This window comes from Tinamus guttatus, unplaced genomic scaffold, assembly GCF_059628265.1.
Source record: "Tinamus guttatus ecotype Peru unplaced genomic scaffold, ASM5962826v1 Tinamus_guttatus_pri_ptg000075l, whole genome shotgun sequence".
Lineage (NCBI taxonomy): Eukaryota > Metazoa > Chordata > Aves > Tinamiformes > Tinamidae > Tinamus > Tinamus guttatus.
Window position 1 is genome coordinate 300,815 of NW_028288609.1, and position 23,820 is coordinate 324,634.

At 55.4% G+C, this 23,820-nt stretch overlaps 2 protein-coding genes across 2 annotated transcripts in view; both read right to left on the reverse strand.

The window, feature by feature from the left end:
* Positions 1-481: 481 nt before the first annotated feature.
* On the reverse strand, positions 482-9,739 carry DCAF7 (DDB1 and CUL4 associated factor 7). Its single transcript, XM_088519882.1, has 7 exons — positions 9,592-9,739; positions 4,785-4,943; positions 4,226-4,337; positions 3,377-3,495; positions 2,501-2,710; positions 1,882-1,999; positions 482-1,622 (listed from the first exon to the last, which is right to left on the reverse strand). Exons 1-7 carry the CDS (start codon positions 9,727-9,729, stop codon positions 1,450-1,452), a joined length of 1,029 nt encoding a protein of 342 aa, XP_088376008.1. The 5' UTR covers positions 9,730-9,739; the 3' UTR covers positions 482-1,449.
* Positions 9,740-11,101: 1,362 nt separating this feature from the next.
* Positions 11,102-23,820, reverse strand: part of KCNH6 (potassium voltage-gated channel subfamily H member 6) — a 30,310-nt gene continuing 17,591 nt past the window's right edge. The window contains exons 6-16 of the mRNA XM_088519922.1: positions 23,454-23,665; positions 18,883-19,311; positions 17,654-18,053; positions 17,117-17,316; positions 15,378-15,630; positions 14,917-15,110; positions 13,675-13,774; positions 13,307-13,594; positions 12,803-12,983; positions 11,974-12,172; positions 11,102-11,635 (exon numbers count right to left, since the gene is read on the reverse strand). Of these exons, the coding sequence (XP_088376048.1) occupies positions 11,348-11,635; positions 11,974-12,172; positions 12,803-12,983; positions 13,307-13,594; positions 13,675-13,774; positions 14,917-15,110; positions 15,378-15,630; positions 17,117-17,316; positions 17,654-18,053; positions 18,883-19,311; positions 23,454-23,665 (2,744 nt within the window). The 3' untranslated portion in view covers positions 11,102-11,347. The remainder of the gene's footprint in view (positions 11,636-11,973; positions 12,173-12,802; positions 12,984-13,306; positions 13,595-13,674; positions 13,775-14,916; positions 15,111-15,377; positions 15,631-17,116; positions 17,317-17,653; positions 18,054-18,882; positions 19,312-23,453; positions 23,666-23,820) is intronic.

Here is a 23,820-nt window from a genome sequence, read left to right on the forward strand (position 1 = left end):
TCTTCATTGGGAGAGCACCGTGGACCATTAGCCTGAACAACTAGGTTACATTGAGACTTCCTTAAAGGTTTTTAGTTTGCCTTTGCCACTCGGCTTTCATTGCTAAATACTGCTGTAGAAAAATTCACTATTCAAAACAGAAGCAATAGCCCTAGGTTTCATCCCAAAAGACATGAAAGTGATGAGTACCAAACCATAGCCTTGATGGCAGAGCTCTTTTTCAGTTTAAACCCACCTTTGTGCATTACATTAGGGAATCATTTCTGTTAGAGAAACAGCTTTCATTTGGAGAGTACACCAGCTTTTCCAAGACATCTCACTCACTCAACAAGCTCTGACAGCACAAAGCAAATACACTTAGGAAGAAGATTGCTCTGGGCACCTTTCAAGAACTCCTAGGAATACAAACCAAATGCAAAGTAGCACCAAAATACAGGTTAACAACAAAATCTTGCTCGGGTTATTTGCCAATCAAGCAAGGTACAAAGTGTGAAACCGTTTTATTTTAGTTGAGATAGTAAGTCTTCTAAGGGGAAATCATTTGATTGGAAATGTCAATCCAAAGTCCATTACAAATCACCTTTTCCAGAAGTCAGTTATCTCACAGATGGCTCAAGTCATGCACGTATCATCTTTCTGAAACCTATTACCACTCTGTTACCTACCACAACTTCAGGAGAGACACAGTAAATTGAGTTATAATTTAAAAACAAGGCCTACCATCTTAACAATTGCCTATAGCATCAGAAAAGTCTAAAGAAATTGTGCAACAAGTACTTGTACTTCACAGCACCAGGTAACCAGGTGTAGAGAGCCAAGGCAACAGTTCATTCTGGCAGGCCTTTCCTGCCAGGGAGCCAACAGTGTTACTGTGATTTCTACCTATGGACAGGATCCTGCTTTGGGCATATGGAAGTGGATCACATATCAAAAGTAAGAATTAGGGAGAAAAGCCTTACTCAATAGAAAGTTAGCCCAATATATAAAAAACATACAAATGTTTAAACAGTTTAGAGGCAGAAACAACAGGAACAATAAATATTCCTGCCAAGGTGGCTGTTAACAACAGTGTCTTTACCCCACCTTGTTTTGCACTTAGCTATTAAACTAGTTGAATGTGTTGCCTCAGCTGGCTGACAAACACATGGACATATGCAGCAACTTAAAGCCTGCAAGCTTATTAACACAGTCAACAAACAAATATACAGAACTTAACTGAGGGAAAAAAAAATAAAACCAGAACCCAGAAGGTCCAAGAGGCTCAGCATGTCTCTGCATTTTAGAGTCTTGGAGCAGCAGGAAACACCTGCCATTAATTCTCGTAACAGTTTCTTGGAACAGTAGATGCAAAGCAACAACAGATACTGGCCACTTGACTTGTGTTGTTCTTACTTTAGAGGGGAGGGGAAATTATACAGCCCTGCCTCGATGTGGCATGAAGCAGTAATGTTAGACTCTCAAAATCTCCAGGCAGTTGTTGTAGCAGATAGCTATCCAGTCTGGCTGAGTCGATGCCCACTGTACATTGTTGATTTCTCCCTCTGCTGTATAGGCCAAGATAGGGTCCTCAATGGCACGAGGCATTTGCTGGATGTCCCAGATGAGAGCCTGATGGTCGTCCGCTGCGAATGGACAAGAACATCAGAAAGAGAATAAAAGCTATTACAAGATCTCCATTTATGACTACTGATAACGGTATATTCCGAGAAGCCAGATAGTAAATAGCTTCTAAATTGCAGGTGTTCCTTAGCAAAAGGCAGGACATAAAAACTGCATGAATATTTGGAGAGAGAGAGAGAGAGAGAGCAGACTTTGCAGATGTAATGGAAGTCTCCCAGACTTTCACACACACAAAAGGCTAGAAGCTCTTTCCATGCCTACCTGCTGTGCAAATATGGCAGGAAGAATGAGGTGCCCAAGCAATTCCATTTACACACGCTCTGTGGTTGTTTAACCTTGCAACGGGAGTGCAGGGAACTCTGACGTCCAGAATCACAACCTTCAGAAAACACAAACAAATCCACAATTACAAACTTGATTTTCTTTTACTTTCTCCTTCAGAAAACAACATTTTGACCCTATATGAATACACCTCACTCCTAAGAGACGCCTTTGGGAAGCAAACACTGTTCTCAAAGAGCTGGTCAGACTTCACAGGCAAGGGCCAGAGAGTTACACAACAGGCCAGGTGAGTTATATGTCCCTGAAGCTGTGCAGGTGACACACCAAGATTCACCAGCTTGTGCACCGAAGTGAGCGAGAACCACGCGACTAAAACATTTACACTTAAGATTTCATATAAAGACTACCTTAAGAAAATAATCACCTGGAATATACAGGAGTTGTGCAGATCTGCAAGTTTATAATGCCCACGTTACCTCGATCCCCTCCCTGAGCAGTGCAATGAGAACCGGTCTTTGCCACGCTCCACTTCAGGCACTGACACAGGATCCCCAAAGCCCCCCTTCCTTCAAGGGCTGAGGAGTGGCAGGTGCCTCACCTCCATGCCATCCATGGCCATCGTGGCAAGGTAGTTGGGATCCTGCTTGTTCCAGCAGAGCCGCAGCAGCGGGTGGTGCTGGGGGTCCTCGTAAATGATGGTGCTGTGTTCCAGGTGACGGAGATCGAACATCCTCACGGAGCCGTCCGCACCAACGGACGCGAACATGTCCCTCCCGCCACCCGCGCGGCTGAACGCGATGTCATACACCTGCTCGAAATTGGGACACACACAAACAAAACCTCCGGTTTAACGAGCAGGAAACCAGATTGTCCATGGGAATAGCAAGCTATTAATGCTTTGAATTCTACTACTCTTTCTATTCTACTACTGCTTTTAATTCTACTTTAATTAAGCTATTAATTCTACGTCAGCTACTCAACTTCCCTAGCAGGTTTTAGTCACTACAATAACCTTGAGGTGGGGAACAGACCAGACCACTAATGGGTTATGCCATAGGATCATTCACTGAAACTGAACATTAAACTTTCCTTGACTCTTTTATTTTAATGGCTCAAAAGTATTGCTGTACCAAAACAAAGCTATCCTCTAAGTTGCTTATTGCCTTTGATAAACAGTTAATTTCAATTCCAGTTTGATATTTTATCTAATGTTTCTAAAACATTCTGGAACATAATCTAATAAAAGAGCAGGTTCTCAAATCTGAATTCTACAATGAGTAAATGGGGTAATTTTGATCGCCAGCACTATGGTTTTAATTTGGTCTCCAAAACTATACATGTTTGAGAAATATAAGCTTCTTCGGTTTTATTTTAGTTTGGTTTTTAAAAGAAAAAGGCTTGAAAACAGCAAAACTCTTTTCCTTTTCTACTACTTTTAGAATACACAATGTAAACAACCATAAAAAGTCATCACCTCTTTGTCATGTGCAATGAGTTGTGTCTTAACATGGCCAGAGACCAGATTTACTCTTCCCAGAACCTGTCCTGTTTCCAGACCCCAAATAGTGCAGGTTGTATCAATACTAGAGGTACCTACAACAAAAATAATTGTTAGCAATATTATTCCCGCAGATCTGACAATCACTCACTGGATTGCTCTATTATCCTCCGACGCCTACAGATCAAAATAGCTACAAGAACAGCATGCAATTAAAATCAAGAATGTCAAAACAACCAACAATCTCCCAATATATTTCAGCAATCCCAACTTTTTAGCTGCAGAAAGTCTTCCTCATACTAAAAAATAGTGTAAGTAGCTCAGATCCACTTCAATATATAGCCCTGATGCAACTTCAAGATACCAACTTTCCCATCCTGTGGATCTGATGTACATGTCAAGCCCAAACCTTATTAATAAAGGTTATTACATATAAAATATGCTAAATATGCTATTGTAACATTATAGTTGTTTCTGTGTATTCAATGTAGGGGCTAGGGGTTGAGCTCAGCTAATTGTTGAGATACAACACAAAAAAAATGCACCAAGTAGTAAATATCATGAAGGTGCATGATCACTGTTAATCTCTGGACAAATTCCCCCCACACGAATGGCTGCACTCCTTTGGGAAGCAGCTTCTGCTGGATCAGTCATCTCAGAATCACAGTTTGTCCCACAGGCTGTAATTAAGCATGAAGAATTCAGCCCCCTCTTGCAACTGAATTAAGGTTCTGGGCTTTACTCTTGCTGCTGAAACTGCCTTCCAAAAGGACAAGCTTGTTAGGAAGTTTTCTATCCACTTAGTATCCTCTGTGCCATTCTCACCTAGAAGGTAAGGATCCACTTCGTTCCAATCAAATGATGTTAATGGAGCACAGAAATCAGAGTTCTTGTTGTTGTTCAGTAAACACTCCAGCCGGGTCTCTGTTTCACCAACCTAGAGAAAAAGTAAAACAACTGACTTGGACAGCAACATCGCAGAGCTGGTCCCATTTGCACTTTCAAAGCATGGGATGTTAATCCTGGGTTTCTTTCCACTCAGTTTTACATCCTAAAGCTCTGCAAAACACAATCACTACCTTTGTCTTCAATAAGGTGACTAAAAAAGCATCTGTTCCACGCTGTATCACACTACAATAACTACCTTTCTAAATTTGCTCCTCCTATAGTTGTTAATAAATTGCCACATTAATATTGCATTCAAAAGTTATCAGCTGCTCTGACTTGTTTTATGTTTTCTCCTCCGCTCTGCAGCAAACACAGGATGAACAGAACAGAAGAACAGAAGACAGTTTGCTTCAAAAGACTTGGTCTCAAGTGAAAATGAGATCAATGCACAACGCAATTAAGAGCATAGATCATCTCCAGGGGAGGATGTACTCACTCTCCACACACGCAGATAGTCACCGCTCGTTGCCAGCAGGTCTGGATACACTCCCTTGGTGTCTGGGATCCACATAAGCTTTGTGGTAGGATATGGGTGATCAAAAGTGTTCCTGCAAATGAATTCTGAGCTCTCTTCGTCCAAACCAACAAGTTGCACCTGCAAGGAGCCATATTTAAAATAAAGCATTTTGTCAAAATGATCATTGTGAATTACAGCATTGAAACAGAGCATACCTCAGGAGGACTCCTTTTGCAATCTCAAGGACAATTAAAATGGACTACAACTACACGTCAACAAAACAAGGAAATTAAAGCTTTGTTACATGCACGTGAGAACCTGAGTTAGGCTGCAAGTGCAGCCCCAGCTGGGAAACAAAGCAGAGTGATGAGATGATCCTAGACGGCGCAAAATCCTATCTTAAAGGATTAAGAACACCTTCTTTTCCACACTGCAAAGCCTAGTTTAAATCACAATCTTAACTACACCAAGGTCATTTCAACTTATTTTAAGCTGTCAGCTAGCTATCAAGTTATTGTATTTATAAAATCACTTGACTGCTTTGTGAGAGAAGACCAACAGTCCTGCTGAAAGAATCTAGACAGTCCAGTTCCAAGTTAGGTATCTGCACCGTAAAACGGCAGTGGGAAGGGCTGACTTGCTGAGCTGCAAGATTAAAGCAGGAGAGAGACAAGAAAGCACCTCCACGTCACTCGGTCATGACGGCACCTGAAGTAATGCACCGAGTCCCAGACATGATGTTATTAGAAAAATACTGCCACGCCAGAAAGCACTGAGAGCGCCATATGATGCCAGGAGGATAGATTTACCCTCGAAGTGACTCGAAGACCTAACCAGGATGAAAGCCCCACTGTGTTAAATGCTGCTCAAACACAGCCAGTGTGGGGACAACTCACTGCAATTGCTTCATAAGCTGCTCACAGTCCGGACTTCCTAATACAGTAGCTTAATGAACTTTTTATTCCAAGATGCTTATCTTTACAGTTTCTTTCCATTTCTAAATATTCTAACACAAGCAATTTGTTTAGTGAGCTATACATTTAAGCTAGACCAAAAGTGACTATATGTTTTTTGCACACGTGCACAAAACCACTGCATCTTGCAGCAAACCTTTAACATTTAGGAGTCCATTTAATGGTGCCTCCTAACAAATGCAGACTTTGTATCTTGGCAAAATGATAAGATTCACCATTTTCACCACATAGCATCCTAAAATGCATACTTCTAAGGCAGACAAATTTACAGTGTTTATAACTGTCTTATTACAGATGTTCCTCATTATGCTTTGCACTCCTTTAACATGTATCAACCAACCGAGAATCTCCAAGTCTTTTGAAGTGATTGACAAATATATTTTAACTCCTTCAGGGCTCAGAAGTACCAAGCAGGTTTTCAGGTGCAGGCCCGGATAGAGAACAAGCATTGGACTAGTGACCCTGGAAGATCTCCTGGCCACTGCTAAGGATCAGGTAGCCGACTCGGAGCAGGAGGCGCTGGTTTTCCCAGAGACAGGAGCACCCAGAATACCTGCTCGAGAAGCTCTGCTCTTGTCCAGCTTAGCCTGTGCAGAGGGGCAGCCGCTCTCCTCCTCTTTGGGCTTCCTGGCACGTGGGGATTAGGGAATCCCCCTGCCCGTCCTCTCAATGCACGCCGGCCGGCTGAGCGCGAGCAGGCAGCCCGAGCACACGGGATTATTTTCAGCCTGCTGATGTTCAACCTTTGCCTCCCCCTCCTGCAAGGGGGGCACGATTTGCTGCCATCAGCTATCTCAAGGATTGCCTAGAGTCTGATTAAGGCTGAGGTGGTGCTAGCAGACCAGGAAACCATCAGAAGTCAGAACACAATGTGAACAGTTCTGCATCCACCGTAATTCTTTCAGATGGGAAAAGGAGCACCGGGATGTTTAATCTCCATTAGTTTTGCAATTATGCTATGACAGTAGCCAGGCATGCTTCACAATTACTTGTTTCTCCTATACATCAAGATATGCTGCAATTGGGCACGGATCTTCCTATCATAATCCAAACCTTCACCAGCTGAAGACTTAATTACCGCAGTGCGTCTGAGTAAAGAAATGCCTTTAACCAGCATTCCTTAACTTCTGAAAAGTTACCTCCCTCTTCAACAGAGTCTGAAAAGCAGATGCAGAATTAAATGACGCAGATTTGGTAACAGCTTACTACTATTTTTTTTGCATAGTTTGAAGAGCAGCCACAGCACCTTTTTTTTTTAAAAAAAAGTTATATCCCTGGAATCTAATTAGTAACTACTCAAAATGAGATTTCACAATTATTTTAGTATCATGAACAATCAAAAGAGATCTCACTGCATCAATTAACCTTAAAACCCATGACCATGCTGCTCCTTTGCAGCTCTAAGCCTCATAGACAAATAAAAATAAAAATAGCCTCGGGCAAAACAGCCATTGCAAAGGTGTTCAGGAGATGGTGACAATGTGGAGTGGCCAGGACACGTCAGTCTGTTCAAGCAGTGGGAGCTGGCACGCACAGCACCACCTTCCACTGTCTCCAAAGCGGCTCTTCAGTTTTGCCTTACGGGTCCGTGTATGGATTGAACTTTCCTCAAGTTTTCTATGGATCGCTGCTGATCCACGAAGCCCCAGGAACGAGGTGCAGTGACACCTCAGTGCCAGGAGGGAAGCTGGAAGCCGATGGCAGCTGCGAATCCGCGAAATTCCGGGAACGCTCCCCTAAATATGTGTAGTTCTTCTAACAGGAGCAAAGTCACCTCTTCTCATGGCAGTGATTTGATCAGCAGAGGTGCAGGAGCTGAAGCAAAGCTCCTTTGGGGATCACACCTTCTTGGCAACAAGTTTCCTGCTCTGCTGCACAGCTCATTAGCGTGGGGGGTGACAGTGGTTAGGAGAGCCTGGGAGACTGCAATAAATGAGGTCTGGCAGTCAATATACCTGAATAGCCCCAAAACTGAGGCATAAACAGCCATCTTGTATTTGTAACCTATAGGGCACTTTCAGCTCTGGTAATTACTGCAGAAATAGAAACTTATAGAGATAAATAAGACAAAAATCTGTCCTCTCTCATTCCCTCTACTAACCCACAGCAGGCACTCGGGCTGCAGGAACACTTGGTATGTTAGAACTTTTTTAAAAACTCCCTCCCTTCTTAATAAAATGGAAGATTAATAAGGAAGTGGTATCTCCACATGTTTGGTTAGATTTTTAGGAAGCCAGAATTGTTATTCCAGGCTGCTGTTTTAAGCACTTGCATGAACAGACAGAAGCTGGAGTTGAAAGTCTTTGCACTAGCACATCCCTGAGAGGAGCAGCCTGTCCAGGGCTCCCAAATCCGCAGCATGAAGCCATCTCCTTGCTAAATATTTCAGTAGCCTCCACAGAATTCAGAGGAGTGATAAGAATCACAAAAAAACCCCCCAAAAAACAGGTACAATTGGAAAGCTACTCCCAAGCAAGCTCCTTCTTGTTGGCAAAGTAAAGGAAGCAGCATCGATACTCTAAGCAATAACAACACTTGCATTTTACCTAATTTACTTAAGACAGCTCTTTCTGTTAATGACTGTGCTGTACCGAAAACACAACTGCAAAAAGATACATTCTGTGTGACCTCGGAGATACAGCAGAACATCTCAGCAAAGTGAAGGTCGCATTACGCTGGATTTTCTCATACAAACTGAATTTTTAACCACGCATTTTCTTTGCTTCTATAGACAGGCATCTCATACAACTACCTTCCAGTTCTTGGTGCCATGCAGATCCCACAGCACTTGCAGGGATGAGGACAACGGGATTCCTGAAGCACAAAGGTCCAAAGAATCCAGGGAAATGGTTACAGACAGCAGCACTTTACACAGCCCTACACAGCTTCTGCCTGCAGCAATTGTGAGCATAAGAGGCAGAAAAGGCACTGGCTGAGTTGACTGAACTGCTTCTCACTCAAAGTCTGAGCTGAAGAGCAGATCCAGTCCTGCCTGCATCTAGGGCAGCCCTAGGGAACACTCCAAGCTTAAGGAATTAAAAGGTCACATAAATCACCCTTCTGCATCATAAAGCTTCACTTCATTCGCCCGTGAACAGACAGCACAGAACTATACCTGCTTATTAACAAAGTCTTCCCTTCCTGTTGTTTATTTCACTTCTCAGAGCACATCCTACCCGACGGGTTTCACAGTCGGCCCGTAAACGAACGGGAAGTTTCCAAGTTCCGCGACCTGCCTTTCCCCAAACCGCCGCAGGCCTCACGCACGCGGGAGACAGCCCAGGTCCAGCCAGGGCCCAGAGCGAGCCCCGCAGCGAGATGTCACCGCGGCGCCACGCCGGGGTCACCGCGGCTCGTCACGGCCCTGCGCACAGCCCAGCGCCAACCTCCCGATGCCGTTTTCCGCCATCCGCGCGCGGAACGGCCTGCCAAAGCGACAGGACGAGCAGACTGCGTGCAATGTTGGACCTGCAAGCTCCCTGGGAAGGGGAAACAGCAGCGTTCTCCACAGCCACGTCTGCTTCTGTGTTTCTCTCTGAACCGCATGCGTTCACGGTAGCGGTTTTCCGCACGGAGGCCCCGGCAGGCGCTCGCTGGGGTGATGACCCAGCCGGTAACACCGGCACCGGGCGCCCTGCTCGCGCCGCCCGCGCCCCCGGGGAAGCCCGGGACGAGCTCGGGCGTGAGGACCGGCGCGACAGCGCACGGGACACCCCGCGGCACCGTGTCCCCCGGGCACAAACTTGGGTCCCGCCACCGAAGTCTGCGCGGGGCGGGGAGCCGCGCGGCCCGGGGCTCCCGGGGCTGCCCACCTTGTTGTTGTACTCCTCCACGAAGCTGCCCAGCGCCAGGCGGAACCGCTTGTCGGGCCGGACGCTCCAGTTCATGGCGTACACGGTCCATGGCGCCTCGTACTTGTAGATCTCCTTCCGCTTCCCGTGCAGCGACATGGCGAGGCGGCGGGGGGCACCGGGCGGGGGGCACCGGGCGGGCGGGCGCCGAGCGGCGGCCTGGGGGGGGCCCGCGCTGGGCCGAGGGGGCGGCCGCGGCGCGGGGGGCCGCGGCGCCGGGCGGGGCAGCGGCGGGGACGGGGCGGCCCCGGGCCCGGGCGGGACGACGACGACGACGACGACGACGACGGCGGTGGCGGCGGCGGGAGCAGCGCGGAGGCCGTTGGGGACTCGGCCTCTCACACAACGGGAGCGGAAGCCACGCGCGGAGCCCCGCCCCCGGCCCTCCGGTTGGCTGCCGGGCCCGTCGTTTAAGCGCCTCGAGTCCCCATTGGGCGGTTCTCCCGCTCGTTTGGCCCGCCTTGCGCTGCTATTGGTCGTTTCCCCCATCATTCCAAACGGACGCGGCACCCCTTGACTGGGGTAACCTACCGTTGCGCTTGGTCCCGCCCCAGACGGAGCCTATGCTCGTTCTCGCAATCCCATTGGCTGCCAGCGGTCGCAGCGGCAGGGGGCGGGATCGGGAGGCTTTCCCGATAAGCGATTGGCGGGAGGAGACGTCAGTCACGGGAGCTCTTCGGGGTCGGCGGTTCGAGTCTCCCCTTCGCCGAATGCCTGTACGTTCATCTCCAATTAACCGGGGCTTAATTATTTGGTCCCGTTTTTGTAGCAGTCAGCGGCTTCTGATATCGGTCCGGCTGCCTGATGCCCGCTTGTTCCAAGGAGCTGCCCACCATCCATCTGCTCACGGGGGTTTTAAGACCCCGACCCGCGCTCTGCCCGGGTGCTCCCAACACACACGGCTGCAGCCCCGTGAGGTGCCAAAAACATCTTTATTAGCAAAGTGTACACTAAAACTCCGGAGAAGGACGCTCACAGTTTCACTACGCCCGAAGGGAGCTCAACGCGCTACTCGGGGGGCGGCTACAGCGCTAGGGGGGCGGCGAGGCGGCCGTGCTGCGCGGGCTCCGCGGGGACGGGGACGCGTCTGCCCAACCGGTATCGAAAGGGAGGAGCGGGGGGCTGGACGGGACGGCTCGGGATTGTGCTTTTGAGTTTTGTGCTTTATGCCCAGGCCGTGGGGCTCTGGGAAGGATTTGGGGGCGGCGTTGGGGGGGTTGCAAGGTGCATCCAGCCTTGCTGGGGCTCGTGCGGAAGCGGCGGCCCTGGGGGGACGGGGACGGCGCCCGTCCTCGTCGCCGGCTCCCCGCGGCCGTTCCCCTCGCCCTCCGGTGACTCCCCTTGGGCATCGCGAGCGCCTTCGTGCCGGCCGCGGTCCCCGCTCCGCGGAGCCGGCCCCGCTCCGCGCGCTCCCGCGGCTCCCGCGGCTCCGCAGAGGGAGCCTCGGCCCTCCCAGCTTGTTGGCGGCCGCAGGAGAGAACTGTTCTGGGTTCGCTAGAATGTGCAGATGGAATCTACTCTACGGGAACCACTGGGAAATGTTGACCTTGGAAGCCAGCCACTCTACGCTTCCTTTCACGGTGGCAGAAGACAGCTAGAAGATATACCCTGAGCCAACGGCAACGTCCTCCGTCTTACCCCGGCAGTCAGAATCGACATCAACTGAATGAGTTCGCAGCTGAGGTTCCTCTCGACTGGCGTTGCAGCCCCCACGTCTCTAACTTCCAGGAAGCACTGGGTCGGAGAGGTGTCTCTGAATGTCCTGGCGCTCCGAAGACGCCTCCAAGTGCTCGGGGAGGGACGGGAAGCGAGAGCCCTGGCAGAGTCCTCGGGTATTTGGTGCCCTTTGGTGCGGGGGCTCTGGGTTCGGGAGACTTGGGGAATGGTGCTCCTGCTCGGAGTAGATTGTCGTGGTTTCGTCGGATGCTACAGTCAGGTGTATCCCGCTTGACAAGGAGTCCCTGGATTTCAAGTGGAACTTTTCCACCTCTGTGTAGCTCGGGCTCTGGGGGGAAAGGAGGAACCACGTTGGTGATGGCAAAAGCAAAATGATGTAGCCACAATCTCTCCTCACCCTGTCGGCACCAACCCCCCAAGTGTCTTTTTGCCTTTTTTCTGAGGAGGGAACCCAGTGCCCTCCCCGCTGACCAGGCTGCTCATTCTGGAGATGCGCCCGACAGCAGCAGCACCTTGTGCAGAAGCATCTCCAGGTAGATGTGCTGCTTTTTCACGACCCCTGGGCTTAGCCTGGCAGCTCTTTGCATGCAGGAAAACACGGATCCTGCATGGATCCGTCTGCTGGAAGGGGGAAGGAGGCTCCGCTGCTGGCGCTGGTGGCCTTACCTGGCCCGGGGCCACCGGCTCCTCTTGCTGCAGGGCTGTGCAGGGTGCGAGCGGCTCCAGGCTGCGCGGGACTATCCCGTACAGGGCCAGGTTGTGGGAGGACGGCGAGATGGGGCTGTACGCGGGTGGCACTTGGGACAGCTGGCGCTGCAGGAGCTGCAGGATTATATTAATGTCTGCCGACATCCTGGACTCCAGCCTGGGGACAGAGCAGCCGCCGTTAACACAGCGTGTCCCGCGGGGGCAGCGCGGGGCGCGCGGATCCGGCTGCTCCCAAGCGCGGGGAGGCAACCGGTGTTTGGATGAGGGGGGAAAACCCCGGTGCAGGAGGGCAAGAGCCGAGAGGCAGCAGTGTGGGAGCTGCCCGGAGCCTTAAACCTGCCCCTCTGCCATGGCTGGTGCTTCCTGCTTGTCCCCAAGCAGGTCCCTTTGCTGGTTTAGGAGGTGGTGACCTGCACAAGCCTCCTCTGCTCAGACAAGAGGTTTGTAGCTCCTTGCAGGAGGAAGGGGAGCCCCGCAAAGGGCTTGGGCCATGAGCTGAGTGGTTTCGTGCCCGTGATTGCAGCAAGGCTGGAGGCAGCAGCGAAGCAGCGGTGCCCGGGGCTGCTGCACAGCAGGGACAAGGCGCTGGGCTGCAGTCGGGGCAGCACCTGCAGCTCAAGCTGCTGCTCTGTTTGCAACGCGCTCGTGCCGCGTTCCTGAGGAGGGCAGTCCCCACAGGGCTCAGGATGCAGCATCCGCTGCAAACAGAGCCTGATGCAGCCACCCCTGGGGAGCAGGACAGGGGAATGTCCCCCGGGTGCCACCCCACACGCGGGACCTGTCCCACCTGCTGAGCTGGGCCTGCAGGAGCTCCAGCCTGGACTCTATCTGCCCCGGTCTGTAGTCGTCGGGCAGCGGGAAGTCCTGGGGACTGTGCACCAGGGAGACGTGCTGCAGCGGCTCCGCGGCGCGGCTCGCCTCACGGTCCTCCCAGAAGGCGAACATGTTGGGGACGTCCAGCGGGGTGGCTGCAAGAGGAGGAGACACCTCAGCGCCTCTCCAGCAGCGCCTGGGCCCTGCACGGATGCCATCACCCAGCTGCTTGTAGGGATCCATCTCCCCGGTACCCAGGGTGCTCACGGAGCTCCATCACCTGTAGCTCCAGTAGAGCCCCTGGGTGCTAGGAGAGGCCCCAGGACACAGAAGGGATGGAGCAGGCATTGCCAAGAAGCAAAAAGCAGCGAGGACCACAAGCATGGCTCTCCTCGGATCAAAGGGACAAGACACCTGTCCCTGCCCCAAAATGTGTCCCCCAGGTGCAGGCACCCCCCGTGCCCGCAGGAGCAGCTACCTGCATAGGAGCGGCTGCCCTCGGCTGCCTGCTTGCCGGTCTCCGTGCCGCCCGCACCGGCCGTGACGATGCTGAGCGCGGGCAGGGCAAAGTCGGCCTTTGCGGGTGCCAGGAAGGGCTCTGCTTTCGTGGGGCTGCCGGGCTTGGCGTCCTCGTCGCTGGCCTGCGAGCAGGGGCTGGTGCTGCTGCCCGGCTCGTCCCAGCGCTCCCGGCCGCGGCCGTCCTGCGGGTTGGTGAGCTCCGAGTACGTGTGATACTGCTCCGCGTCGGAGGCGCCGGCGTCGGGCTCTGCGGGGCGGCACGGCGCGTTAACGCGGGCAGCGCCGGGGCCGGCGCGGCGGCGCCGCGGGGGACGGGGGAGCACTCACCGGGCTTGCCGGGCTGGCACACGGAGCGCTTGTGGCGCCGTGCGCGCCGGTACGTGCAGTCGTAGTCCTCGCTGAGCGGGGAGCGGGGAACGCTGTCTGCCTGGGGGAGCAGAGGGGCTGGTTATGGGGGCACGGGCACCGCTGGGGAGCTGGGCTCCCTTCTGCACTGCTGCCCTGGCCCATACAGCGGGTCCTGGGCCACCGATGTGGCTCAAGGGCCTCCAGAGCTTGGCCTGGGTGCTTGGAGATAGTGATTTGCTTTGATTTTTTGGGGGGCTGAGGGGCATCGCGGTCGTGGGGAGGGAAGGAGCACCCTGGGGTGGGACAGGACACAGGGGGAATTTTACTTTCTTCAAGTGTCTCTGCAAAAAAAATAAAGAAAGAGGAAAGGACAAAGTCCAGTGGTAAACGCTGAGAGTCCAACAGCAATGGCAAAAGGGCTCCAAGTCATTCCCTGATCCCAAACCTGATCAATTATAAAGGAATTTTCTGAGCAAGCTGGTGTCTCAGCTGACAAAGCTTGAGAATCCTCCTCATTTCAGCAGCCTGACGACATACGTGTGACCCTCCAGAAAACGGGATTTTGGCATGTGCTACAAGCTAAGGGTGGTTCTTGGACGAGAACCAAAGTGAGGACATGTCTGTGAAATGACGTCCCTCCCCATGAGCGTAAAACAGCAAAGCGCAGACGCGGCGGCAGCGACGCGGCCCCTCCGCGTGCCGCAGAGCCGCACAGCCCTGGGCACAGCTCGTGCCGCGTCCCGAGCGCCTGGCACCGCTGTGACAAGTCAAGACGCTGCTGCGGTGACAGCCATGAGGTGCCACCGGGTCCCAGCAGACGCGGTGTCAGGAAGCTGCCGTGTCCCGTTGTGCGGTAGCGCTGTGTCAGCCCAACCTGCCACACGGCAGGACAAGGCCGTGCTGTCGCGTTGACACGTGGTGACGTTTCGTCTGTCACCACAGGGCTGTAAGGAGACAGCGTTACCCTGCGGATCCACGCTGCAATGGAGCATCGCAGCGATGCTTCCCATGCCCTGGACCTCTACAACACTTTTCTGCTGCCATATGGAAAAACGCATTCCCAGAGTCCCTGTGCCACCCAGATGAGCTTGCCCAGGCTGAGGGGACCTGGAGGTGGCCGCTGGCCAGTGCAGACTGGAGCACAGGTTGGTGGCCACACGCCAGCCCTACCGCTCGCCCGGGCCAAGGCATTGACCTCTCTGGGACGGCGCCGGCACTCACGTCTCGCAGGTTGAAGGTGATCTCTAGGTTGCTCCAGAAGTTGTCAGAGAAGGCTGGGTACATGTCCAGGACCTCCAGCAGGTCCTCCCGCTGGATCTTGTGCAAGTCGCAGTACGTCAGGGCCCTTACGTCTGCGTTGGACTTCCCCGGGCGGGCGTACAGGCTGATGGGCTCCCCGAAGATGTCGTTCTTCCCTGTGCCAAGGAGACAGCTCGTTAGGGAGGGCAGCAGCCACCCAGGCTCCGATGGAGCTCAGGATTCCCAGACAAGGGGCTGCGCAGCATCCCTGATCCCGCTTGTGGTTAACCCTGTGTGCTGGTGACAGTGACCCGCGCAGTGTTGAGAAATAACCCTCCCTTCTGCAGGGACCGACCATCCTCCCTGGGATCATCTCCTGCAGCCCTCGCCCTTCCTCATCGCCCTCCACCCCTTGCCCATCCCAGAAGGAAGGACTTTTCCACCTAAAATGGCCACCACGATGTCCTCCCGGAGGATCTCGATGGAGCCCCGGGAGATGAAGTAGAGGGTGGTGAGGACGTCCCCGTAGTGCACCAGGGTGTCCCCCGGCGGCGCGTGCGTCGTCTTGAACTTCATGGCCAGGGCGCGCAGGCAGCCTTTGCTGGCGCCGCGGAAAGCCTTGCAGTTCTGCAGCAGTGTGCGGTTCAGGTGCAGGCAGATGTCGGCCTGCAGGCAGTCGGGGAAGCCCTTGAGCACCTGGGGACAGCAGGGGACACGGTCAGCGCGCGGGACGGGACGGCAGCCGCCCCATAGTGCGTGCACAGCCGTGGGGCACGCGGGCGCCGCGCCGTGCTCGCCGAGCGCCGAGAGCCAAATCCCAGCGCCGGGGACGCCTCCTGGTCTTTGCCAACATCCGTGTGTCCGTCCAGGCTCGTGCTGCTGGGGAGGAGAGCATTCCCTGGCAAATCCAGGGGCAAAATCGAGGTAAACTTGGCAAGGCCACTGAGACGAGAGGCCAAAGCTCAGGGTGCTGCGGTGGAAGGGGTGTTTTGTTGTGTGGTGCATCCACGAGCTGAGCTTGTCACAGTGGACTTGTGACTTGCGTGTGCACGAGGCCGCTGGCAGGCTGCTGCTGGCTTGTTTCTAGTTATTATTGCCCATGTCCAGCCCAGGGTTTCTCCTGCATGGACACCACGTGCGAGAGGTGTAAGCCGAAGCCCTCCCAGCAGCTGGAGCCCAGGTGCTGCTCGTTGCACTGGTGGTTTAACGAGACGATGGCAGCTGAAGATGGGAGCTGGGGCTTGTCCGAAGGGGCTGGGCTCCTTGGAGAGGTCAGGGATGGAGGGAGCAGCAGAAACATGGGCTGGAACTGAAGGGGCTCATGGCCAGGATGGAGGAGCTGGGAGCCCCGGGCCATTGCAGCAGGGCTGTTTTTTGGGTGCACTGAGTTGTCCCGTCTCTCTCCTTGCCCTGTCCCTCCAGGTTCCCTCAGCTTTGAGCCAGCCAGGGTCCATGGGACCCCAAGGCCAGGAGCCTGCAAGCCCCAGAGGGCCAAGTCCTGCTGTGGGGCTGCCCCTGGGGCTGATGCTGCCCCTGGGGCTGATGCTGCTCCTAACACCGAGCGCAGCCCCGCTGCGGGGGCCAGTGCGGCGCCGAGCGCAGCGTCGCTCCGGCTCCGCTCCGCCATTGATCCCTCCCTTTCCTAACTAACAGCAGCTCTCCCAGCTCTAATTAAATGGATTGAGGTTTATTAAATGCCCTCCTTTCCCAGCCGCCCTGAGCGTGATGCACTTTGCTTAGCAACGGGCCGCGGGATCGATACGGGCTCCGCGGCTCTGCCGGCGCCGCACACACCGGCCCGAGAGCCCGCGGCGCCGAGCGGGGCGCCGAGCTCCTCCGCTCGCGGGAATGCCTTCCTTGGCACAGGGGACACCGTGCTGGCATCCTGCCGCTGGATCAGGGATGGAGAGGACAGGCAGAGTGTGGGGAAGCTGATGGAGTGAGCGTGGATGGATGGGTTGGTGTGGAGGTATGGACAGAGCGGAGGAGGAAGGAGAGGTACGTGGTGGATGGACAGACCAGCAGACCTGTGGGCCTCCTTCAGACATGTCCTCTTTAGACATGTCCTCAGCCACCCAAGTCTTCTCATGCCTTCTTCCCATGCTGGTAGGAAGGGGAGAGGAGCTGGACCCTAGTTGTGCACGTCAAGGTGCCCCCAGGAGCCTTCCCGCCTTCCACTCACCGCGTTCATGTCGATGCCGTTGGTGTAGGACCAGGCGTGCTGGAAATACTCCTCCAGGCGCTGGCGCAGCGGGTTGGGGATCTGGTGGAAGCGGATGAACTCCTTGACTCGCAGCATCTGCGTGTGGTAGCGCGCCGTGCCGGAGTAGAGGCGCTGGATGATGGCCGAGACGTTCCCGAAGATGCTGGCATACATCAGAGCTGTGATGAGAGCGCAGGGCTCAGCGGGGCGCAGGTGGCCACAGCCGCCCCAGTGCTCTCCACTTCTCACCCCAGCGCTAGTTCCAGCCCCTCCAGACTGCTGGCCCTTGAGCAGCCCCGCGGATCTGCAAGACAGCGGCTTCTGAAAACGTTTCTATCTACCTGTCCATCAGCTTGCCTGTGCGGAGAAGGCACAAGCAGAGGGAAAACCTCTGCTGAAACCACCCTCATTGCAGCCACCCGGGGTCTCCCCCCATGTTACCATCCTGCTCCCGCCTTCCAGCCCCCCGGGATTCCCGAGGCAGGGACATGGGTGGCGGGACACGGCGGGACTCACAGCCGATGAGCATGACGCAGATGGAGAAGATCTTCTCAGAGTTGGTGTTGGGTGAGACGTTGCCGAAGCCCACGCTGGTGAGGCTGCTGAAGGTGAAGTAGAGGGCCGTGACATACTTGTCCTTGATGGACGGGCCGGAGGAGAGGTCGCTGTCGTTGTAACGCTTGCCGATCTGGTCGCCCAAGTTGTCCAACCAGCCGATCTTGTGCTCCATGTAGGGCCGCTCCACGTTGCCGATGGCGTACCAGATGCAGGCCAGCCAGTGCGCGATGAGCGCGAAGGTGCACATGAGCAGGAAGAGCACGGCCGCGCCGTACTCCGAGTAGCGGTCCAGCTTGCGGGCCACGCGCACCAGGCGCAGCAGCCGCGCCGTCTTCAGCAGCCCGATGAGAGTGGTGGTCTGCGGGGGACACGCGAGAACCCTGAGAGACCCGTGCAAGACTGGGGAGGGTAAGTGGCTGCAGCCAGGGCTCCAGCCTGGCCAAGTTCCCTTTTAGGGATGATGATGCACCTTGAGCGCGTGCATCCCCTTATCCTGAAGGTGACACCTGAAACAGGTTAGGTGAATCACACGAGAAAAGTGGGTTTTCCTCCATTGACTGTAGAGGGAACCCAGGCTGAGGAGCCTTGGGATTACAGGAGAGCAACCAACAGGAGCCAAAGCAAACCCAGTCCCCTTCCTGACAGGTCCTCACATTGCCAGCATTGCTCTCCAGACAGACCAGCAGACCTTTGGAGCTCCTTCAGACATGTCCTCTTTAGACATGTCCTCAGCCACCCAAGTCTTCTTGTGCCTCCTTCCCATGCTGGTAGGAAGGGGAGAGGAGCTGGACCCCAGTCGTGCACGTCAAGGTGCCCCCTGGAAGGTTTTACCAGTGTTTTGAGTCTGGCTGCAAAAACAGCCCCCAAATCAGCCTGTGTGGGGCTAGTCCTTAATCTGAACTGAACTCCCAGCTCGCTGCGCTGGTTCAACCCTCAGTCTGTCTCTCCCCAGAGGGCAGCAGATACAGCTGGATTATGTCTTAGGACCCGCACTAGGATCAATGTGGACACCAGGACGCCCTTCAGACAGAGTCCCAATTCTCCAACCATCCCTCTGCTGCCAGTTCTAGCCATCCACCAGTTACATCAACCCATTCACACCTCTCATCGACTCTCCCATCTCCCCCAGGCCCTTGGTGAGTCCCCTCCTCCCTGAACGGACGCAGCCCTCCTGGCCCAGCCTGTACCTCATCGGAGCCGGAGCGGAAGATGAGCAGGTCGAAGGGGATGGCCGCGACCATGTCGATGAGGAACCAGCCTTTGAAGTAGTGGATGGCGATCTTGCCCGGGTGGCTCACCACCTCGTCGTTGATGTTGACATAGGTGGTGCGGAAGTTGATGACGATGTCCACGATGAACATGATGTCCACAATGAGGTCAATGATGTTGAGCGGGTCGCAGGAATAGCCACAGTCCCAGCGCTTCTCCTCCACCTGCTCCTCGTTGAGCAGGAAGGCAGCCGAGTAGGGGGTGAACACGGCCGTGTAGATGACCAGCAAGAGGATGAGCCAGTCCCACACCGCCTTGAAGGGGCTGTAGTGCAGGATGGTCCATCGGTGGATGCGCGGCGCCTGCAGCTTGTATTCGGGAAGGACATCGGCCCCCAGGGACAGCACCTGCCAGGAGATGGAGGTAAGAAGGATGCAGAGACCAGGCGGGAGGTTGATCAAGGCCCAGATCTGTGCCTTACCCGTGTGCTGGTAAGGCAGTGCAGAGCACAAGCTGGGTTTCCTTCACCCTTTTCACCCTGGTTTCCTTCATGTGTGTTTGTCCAGGAGGTACTGAGGTGATAATGAGTTACCCCGCTGTGTTGCTGACACAGCTGTGCCCAGCTCCTTGGCTGTCTCTGGTGACCGGAGCATCCTTGGGCACTAACCCACCTCATACTCTTCAGACCCTACCACGTCAGCACAGGAGAAAGGGCCCTTATCGGGAATCAGCCCAATGTCTCCTGCTCTCCTCCTTGTGCCTCAGCTCTGTGCCACCAGCTCAGGGAGCTGCTGGGGTCACCACCATGGAGCTCTGGAGATGGTGAGGCAGGAAATCCATTCCAATGGCCACTGTGGGACCTGGCCATGCGGGACCCGGAGTGTTGGGCAGCACATGAGCTTGGCACGGTGCCCTCCTTGGTCCCAGCAGAAACCTTCACCTTGATGTCTCCCTGGCACTACCCAGGCGACCATCATCCTCCAAACAGAGCGGGTGGTCTGGGCTGCAGCAAGCCCTGGCCTTGGACACTGCTGCGTTTCCCTTCCTCCTCCTGGACCATCTGGAGACATCCGCGGAGAAGGAGATGCAGACAGCCACAGCTGCAGAGCTGTCTCACGTGCATGGCCATCCTCCCACATGTGCCCCAGGGCTGTCCACCCTCCTGGGGAGACACCTGGAGCTCCTCGGGCACCCGGTGAATCCCCAAACACCCCGGGCCCGTCCCAGCTCCCTCCGGCTCCTCACTGCATTGCCCAGCTATTGCAGGAGGCCGAGGGGCTCGTCACTGCCCATGCCCATGGCAAGAGGACTAAGCTCCCGGGGGTACCAAAGCCACCCTGGGGACAAAATGCCAGCTGCCTGGGACCAGCAGGGTCGAGGGTGCATTGGGAAAGGCTCTGGGGGCAGTTTCCAGGACAGAAGCTGTCTTGACTTGGATGCTGGCAGACGGTGGCACCAAACAGGTTATCTGGTGAACCCCCAGCAAACAGGACACTTTTTTTTTGCAACTGCAACTTGCTGCCGGCCAGCCAAGGAGAGGAGAATCTTTGCATGGGTCTCACATTGCGACAAGTAGCTCAAAATCCCCCGAGGCCACAGTGATGGGCACTGCCATGACTCCGGCAATAGATTCAGCGCAACGGCCTGGTTCTCCCTACACTGACCCCCATCCCTAGCCCTTGGGCGCAAGGGACTTCCCAAGGGCACCCAGCAAGGGGATCCAGCCCCGTAGCCCCATCCCGCGAGCGAGCGGCGGCTCCCGCATCCCACGGCCTCGTCCGGTCCCGTGTGCCGGTTCCTACCTGCCTGCGGCCAGCGCGGCGCCCGGGGCGGCGACCGGCACGTAGCGACATCTGGGTGTCCCCCACGCGGGCCCCGGTGCCCGCGCGCTCAGGCGGTGACTGGCATCCCGGGTGGCCCGCGGGGCCGGCGCGGTGGCATCGCCCGCGCGCACGCGCTCACCCAGGCAGGCAGGAGACATGCGGATGCAAAGGGCATTCGGGAGCCCGGCGCAGATTAATCAAAAGCAATCGATGCTCCGGCCCCGGTGGGGAGGAGAGCGCCCGTGGGGCAGCGGGAGCCACCGACGTCGCTGGCGAAGGGAGAGGGGAGGGATAGGAAAAAGTGACCGAAATGCAATCGTTGCAGAGGGGAGGGAAGCTGAGTCTGGGGACCGGCTCCCATAGGGACGGCGGGGAAGGGGACTGGGCGATGGATCCCGAAGGAAGACTCGCCCTGGACTCCCAGCAGACCCAAGGCACGTTCCTCCTCACTGCAGAACCAGCAAGGCTCTCATCCATGGTGCTTGAATCCCCCCATCCTGCCTGGACGGAGGGCAGGGATTAGCTCCCAGGGTGGTCCCATTGCTTCCTCAATCCCTTCTCGCCCTCCTGGCAAGCACGAGGGACTGGGCAGGATCAGGCCCATGGTGCTGGTTGCCCACAGGACCCACCGTCCTGCTCCACAGTTTGCACTTGCCCCTGGGCACGGATCCTGCTGCCTCTCGGTAGCCCCATTGCTGCCCCCAGGCAGCCCAGCTCCCGCCACAGCTCAGGGGGACCCGGTGAGAGGTCCCTGCGTGGGGCAGGACCCTGGTGTGGCCATGCTGGCACCCCCATGGCACCCTACATGGGTGCCACCCTGCGTCCCTGCAGGCTGAGACCGATGCATTCGTTGCACTTGTGACCTGCTCTGCCCTCCAGCCACTCTCAACCGGGTCTCGCTGCTCTCTCTGCCTCCCCTGTGAATTATTTAGTTGCCACGGCTGGAGGCACCTCCTGTGGCTGCATGGGGGGTCCATGGTGAGACAGCCCCGCTTCCCGCTCCGGGCCGCCCGGACGCCTGGGCCCTCAGCGGATGGATGTGACTGCGGCGGGCAGGGAGGAGAGGAGCTGCTGCAGCCACGGCCCGTCAGCTCCCATCCGTCACCGCGCGGCCACTAATGACCGGCATCGAGCGGCCGGCGCCGCCGCTCCAGCACCAGCCCCGGCACTTGGCTCCATCCCGGTGCGGCGGCCACTGGAGCACGGACCGCGCATGGGAGTCCCCCTGTCCCCCCCAGGGACCCCGGCTCCCTCGGGTGGTCCCAAGAGCGGAGGAACAGCCAAGGTGGCTTCAGCCTTCAAGGGTCAGCCAAGGGGGAGAGCATCTCCCACAGCCCAAACGTGGTGGGAGGGGATGGAAACACCCCGCAGCGGCTCAGCAAGCGCCCGGGCTGAGCCCAGAGGGTTTCCTGCCGCTGGATCTGTGTCCACTCGGGGTTAAAGCTCCCCTGGACATCTGCTGCTGAGATGCTTTAGACTTATTCTGCAAGTCACTGGCTCTCCTAATTCTGCTACAGGCTTCTCCTATCAACTTCTGGTTCATTCGCTGACTCAAAGTCATAGTTTTCTAACTGAAAAGTATTTTCTCTCTTGTGCTTAGGAGAAGGAAACACTGCTGCGGGCATCTCCTCGAGCCCGTGTCCCCAGACCTGTGCTGCGGGTGCATCTGTTTCAGGTGAGTGACAAAGATGGGTCTTGGCTGCCTCGTGCTCCCTCTCCACTTGTGCTTGTGCCAGTGCATCCCTGCTGCTGGCACCTGGATGCATCCGGAGGCAGGGAAAACCCAGCCCTCCTGGGGACAGTGCAGGGTCATGTGTGTCCTCCATGGGGACAGTGTAGTGCCAGGCACAGCTGCCGTGACACTGCAATGCCATGCATGTCCCCTAGTGACAGTGCAACGCCACATGCACTGCCTATAGTGTCAGTGCGATGTCCCCTGCAGTGGCAGTGCAATGCCATGCATCTTTCCTAGTGTGACACATTTCCTATGGTGACAGTGCGCTCACATGTGTTACCTACAGTGGCAGCATGCTGCCATGCATGTACCCTCTGGAGACAGAACAGTGCCACGTGGGTCCCCTTTGGTGACATTACGCTGCTGTGTACGTCCTGCAGTGACAGCGCGGTGCCACACGTGTTGGTCACTGCGCGGTGCCATGCGTGTCCCCTCCGCTGGCCGTGCAGTGCCATCTGCCGTCTTGCAGGAGGACACGTGGCCCCTCTGCAGGGTCCCTGTGCTCAAGACCGCATCCCAGGTGGCAACAGGGGACGTGGAGCCATTGCCAAGGCCACCACGCTGCAAGTGGCTCCTGCCCCCCTCTCGTGACAGCCACGGCGTGATGGGGTGACACAGAGCAGAGGAGGGACACGGGAGCCTGCCCTGCACCTGCGTGGCACGATGCAGCCTGCAGCAGGGCTGCTGGAGCACCCTCAATGCAGAATGTGTTCGTTCTGTATACAAATTACCCAGAAATATTGATCCAGCGGAAAAAAAAGCTATTATTTCAACCATTTGGCTCATAGAGGAAGAGATAAAAATACATTGCAGAGGTGCTGGAATTTCCCACTGGGTGGAAATGCCAGGTATCGTCATTCTCTCCCTTTCCTTCTTCTCCAAAGAATATGCCACAGAAATTGCTGTGAATGCACCAAAGTGCCACCACAGCCGGCAGAGCGGCTGCACCAGCATCACAGTCCTGCACAGAGAGGTGTCACCACCCACGTACCTGTGTGACCTTCTCAGTGACGTTCTGGGTGCGCTCTGTCACTTTGTGGGGTGCGATTATCTCAATCTCCGTGGTGGAGCCCGAACGGTGCTTCTCCAGGTTGAACTCCACAAAGTTGAGCGTGAACTGGGGGATCTGGCTGATGGTCCGGTACTTCATGAGATCCGAGTCCGAGGTGGAGTTAGGGGGGTTGGGTTTGACGTGCGAAGCCTCTGAAAGAAAAGCAGGGTGGAGAGGATGGTTCAGGACGGCAGTAGGAGCAGAGCAACAGGGCCCTGACCCCCGTGGCAGGACAGCCAAGAGTTGGGGTCTACCAGGAGGTACCACCTAGAAAGGCAAGGATGCCTCCCTGGCCATAAAGGCTCAG

Bases quoted from the DNA above. Each gene is read 5' to 3' on its own strand.
- DCAF7 (XM_088519882.1), bottom strand. From the start codon at position 9,729: ATGTCGCTGCACGGGAAGCGGAAGGAGATCTACAAGTACGAGGCGCCA. The intron at 3,496-4,225 runs GTGAGAATGGCA...TTTTTGTTGTAG, and splicing joins AGTGGATCCTTACCTTCTAG to GTACCTCTAGTATTGATACA. The intron at 2,711-3,376 runs GTGATGACTTTT...AATTTCGAGCAG, and splicing joins TCATTGCACATGACAAAGAG to GTGTATGACATCGCGTTCAG.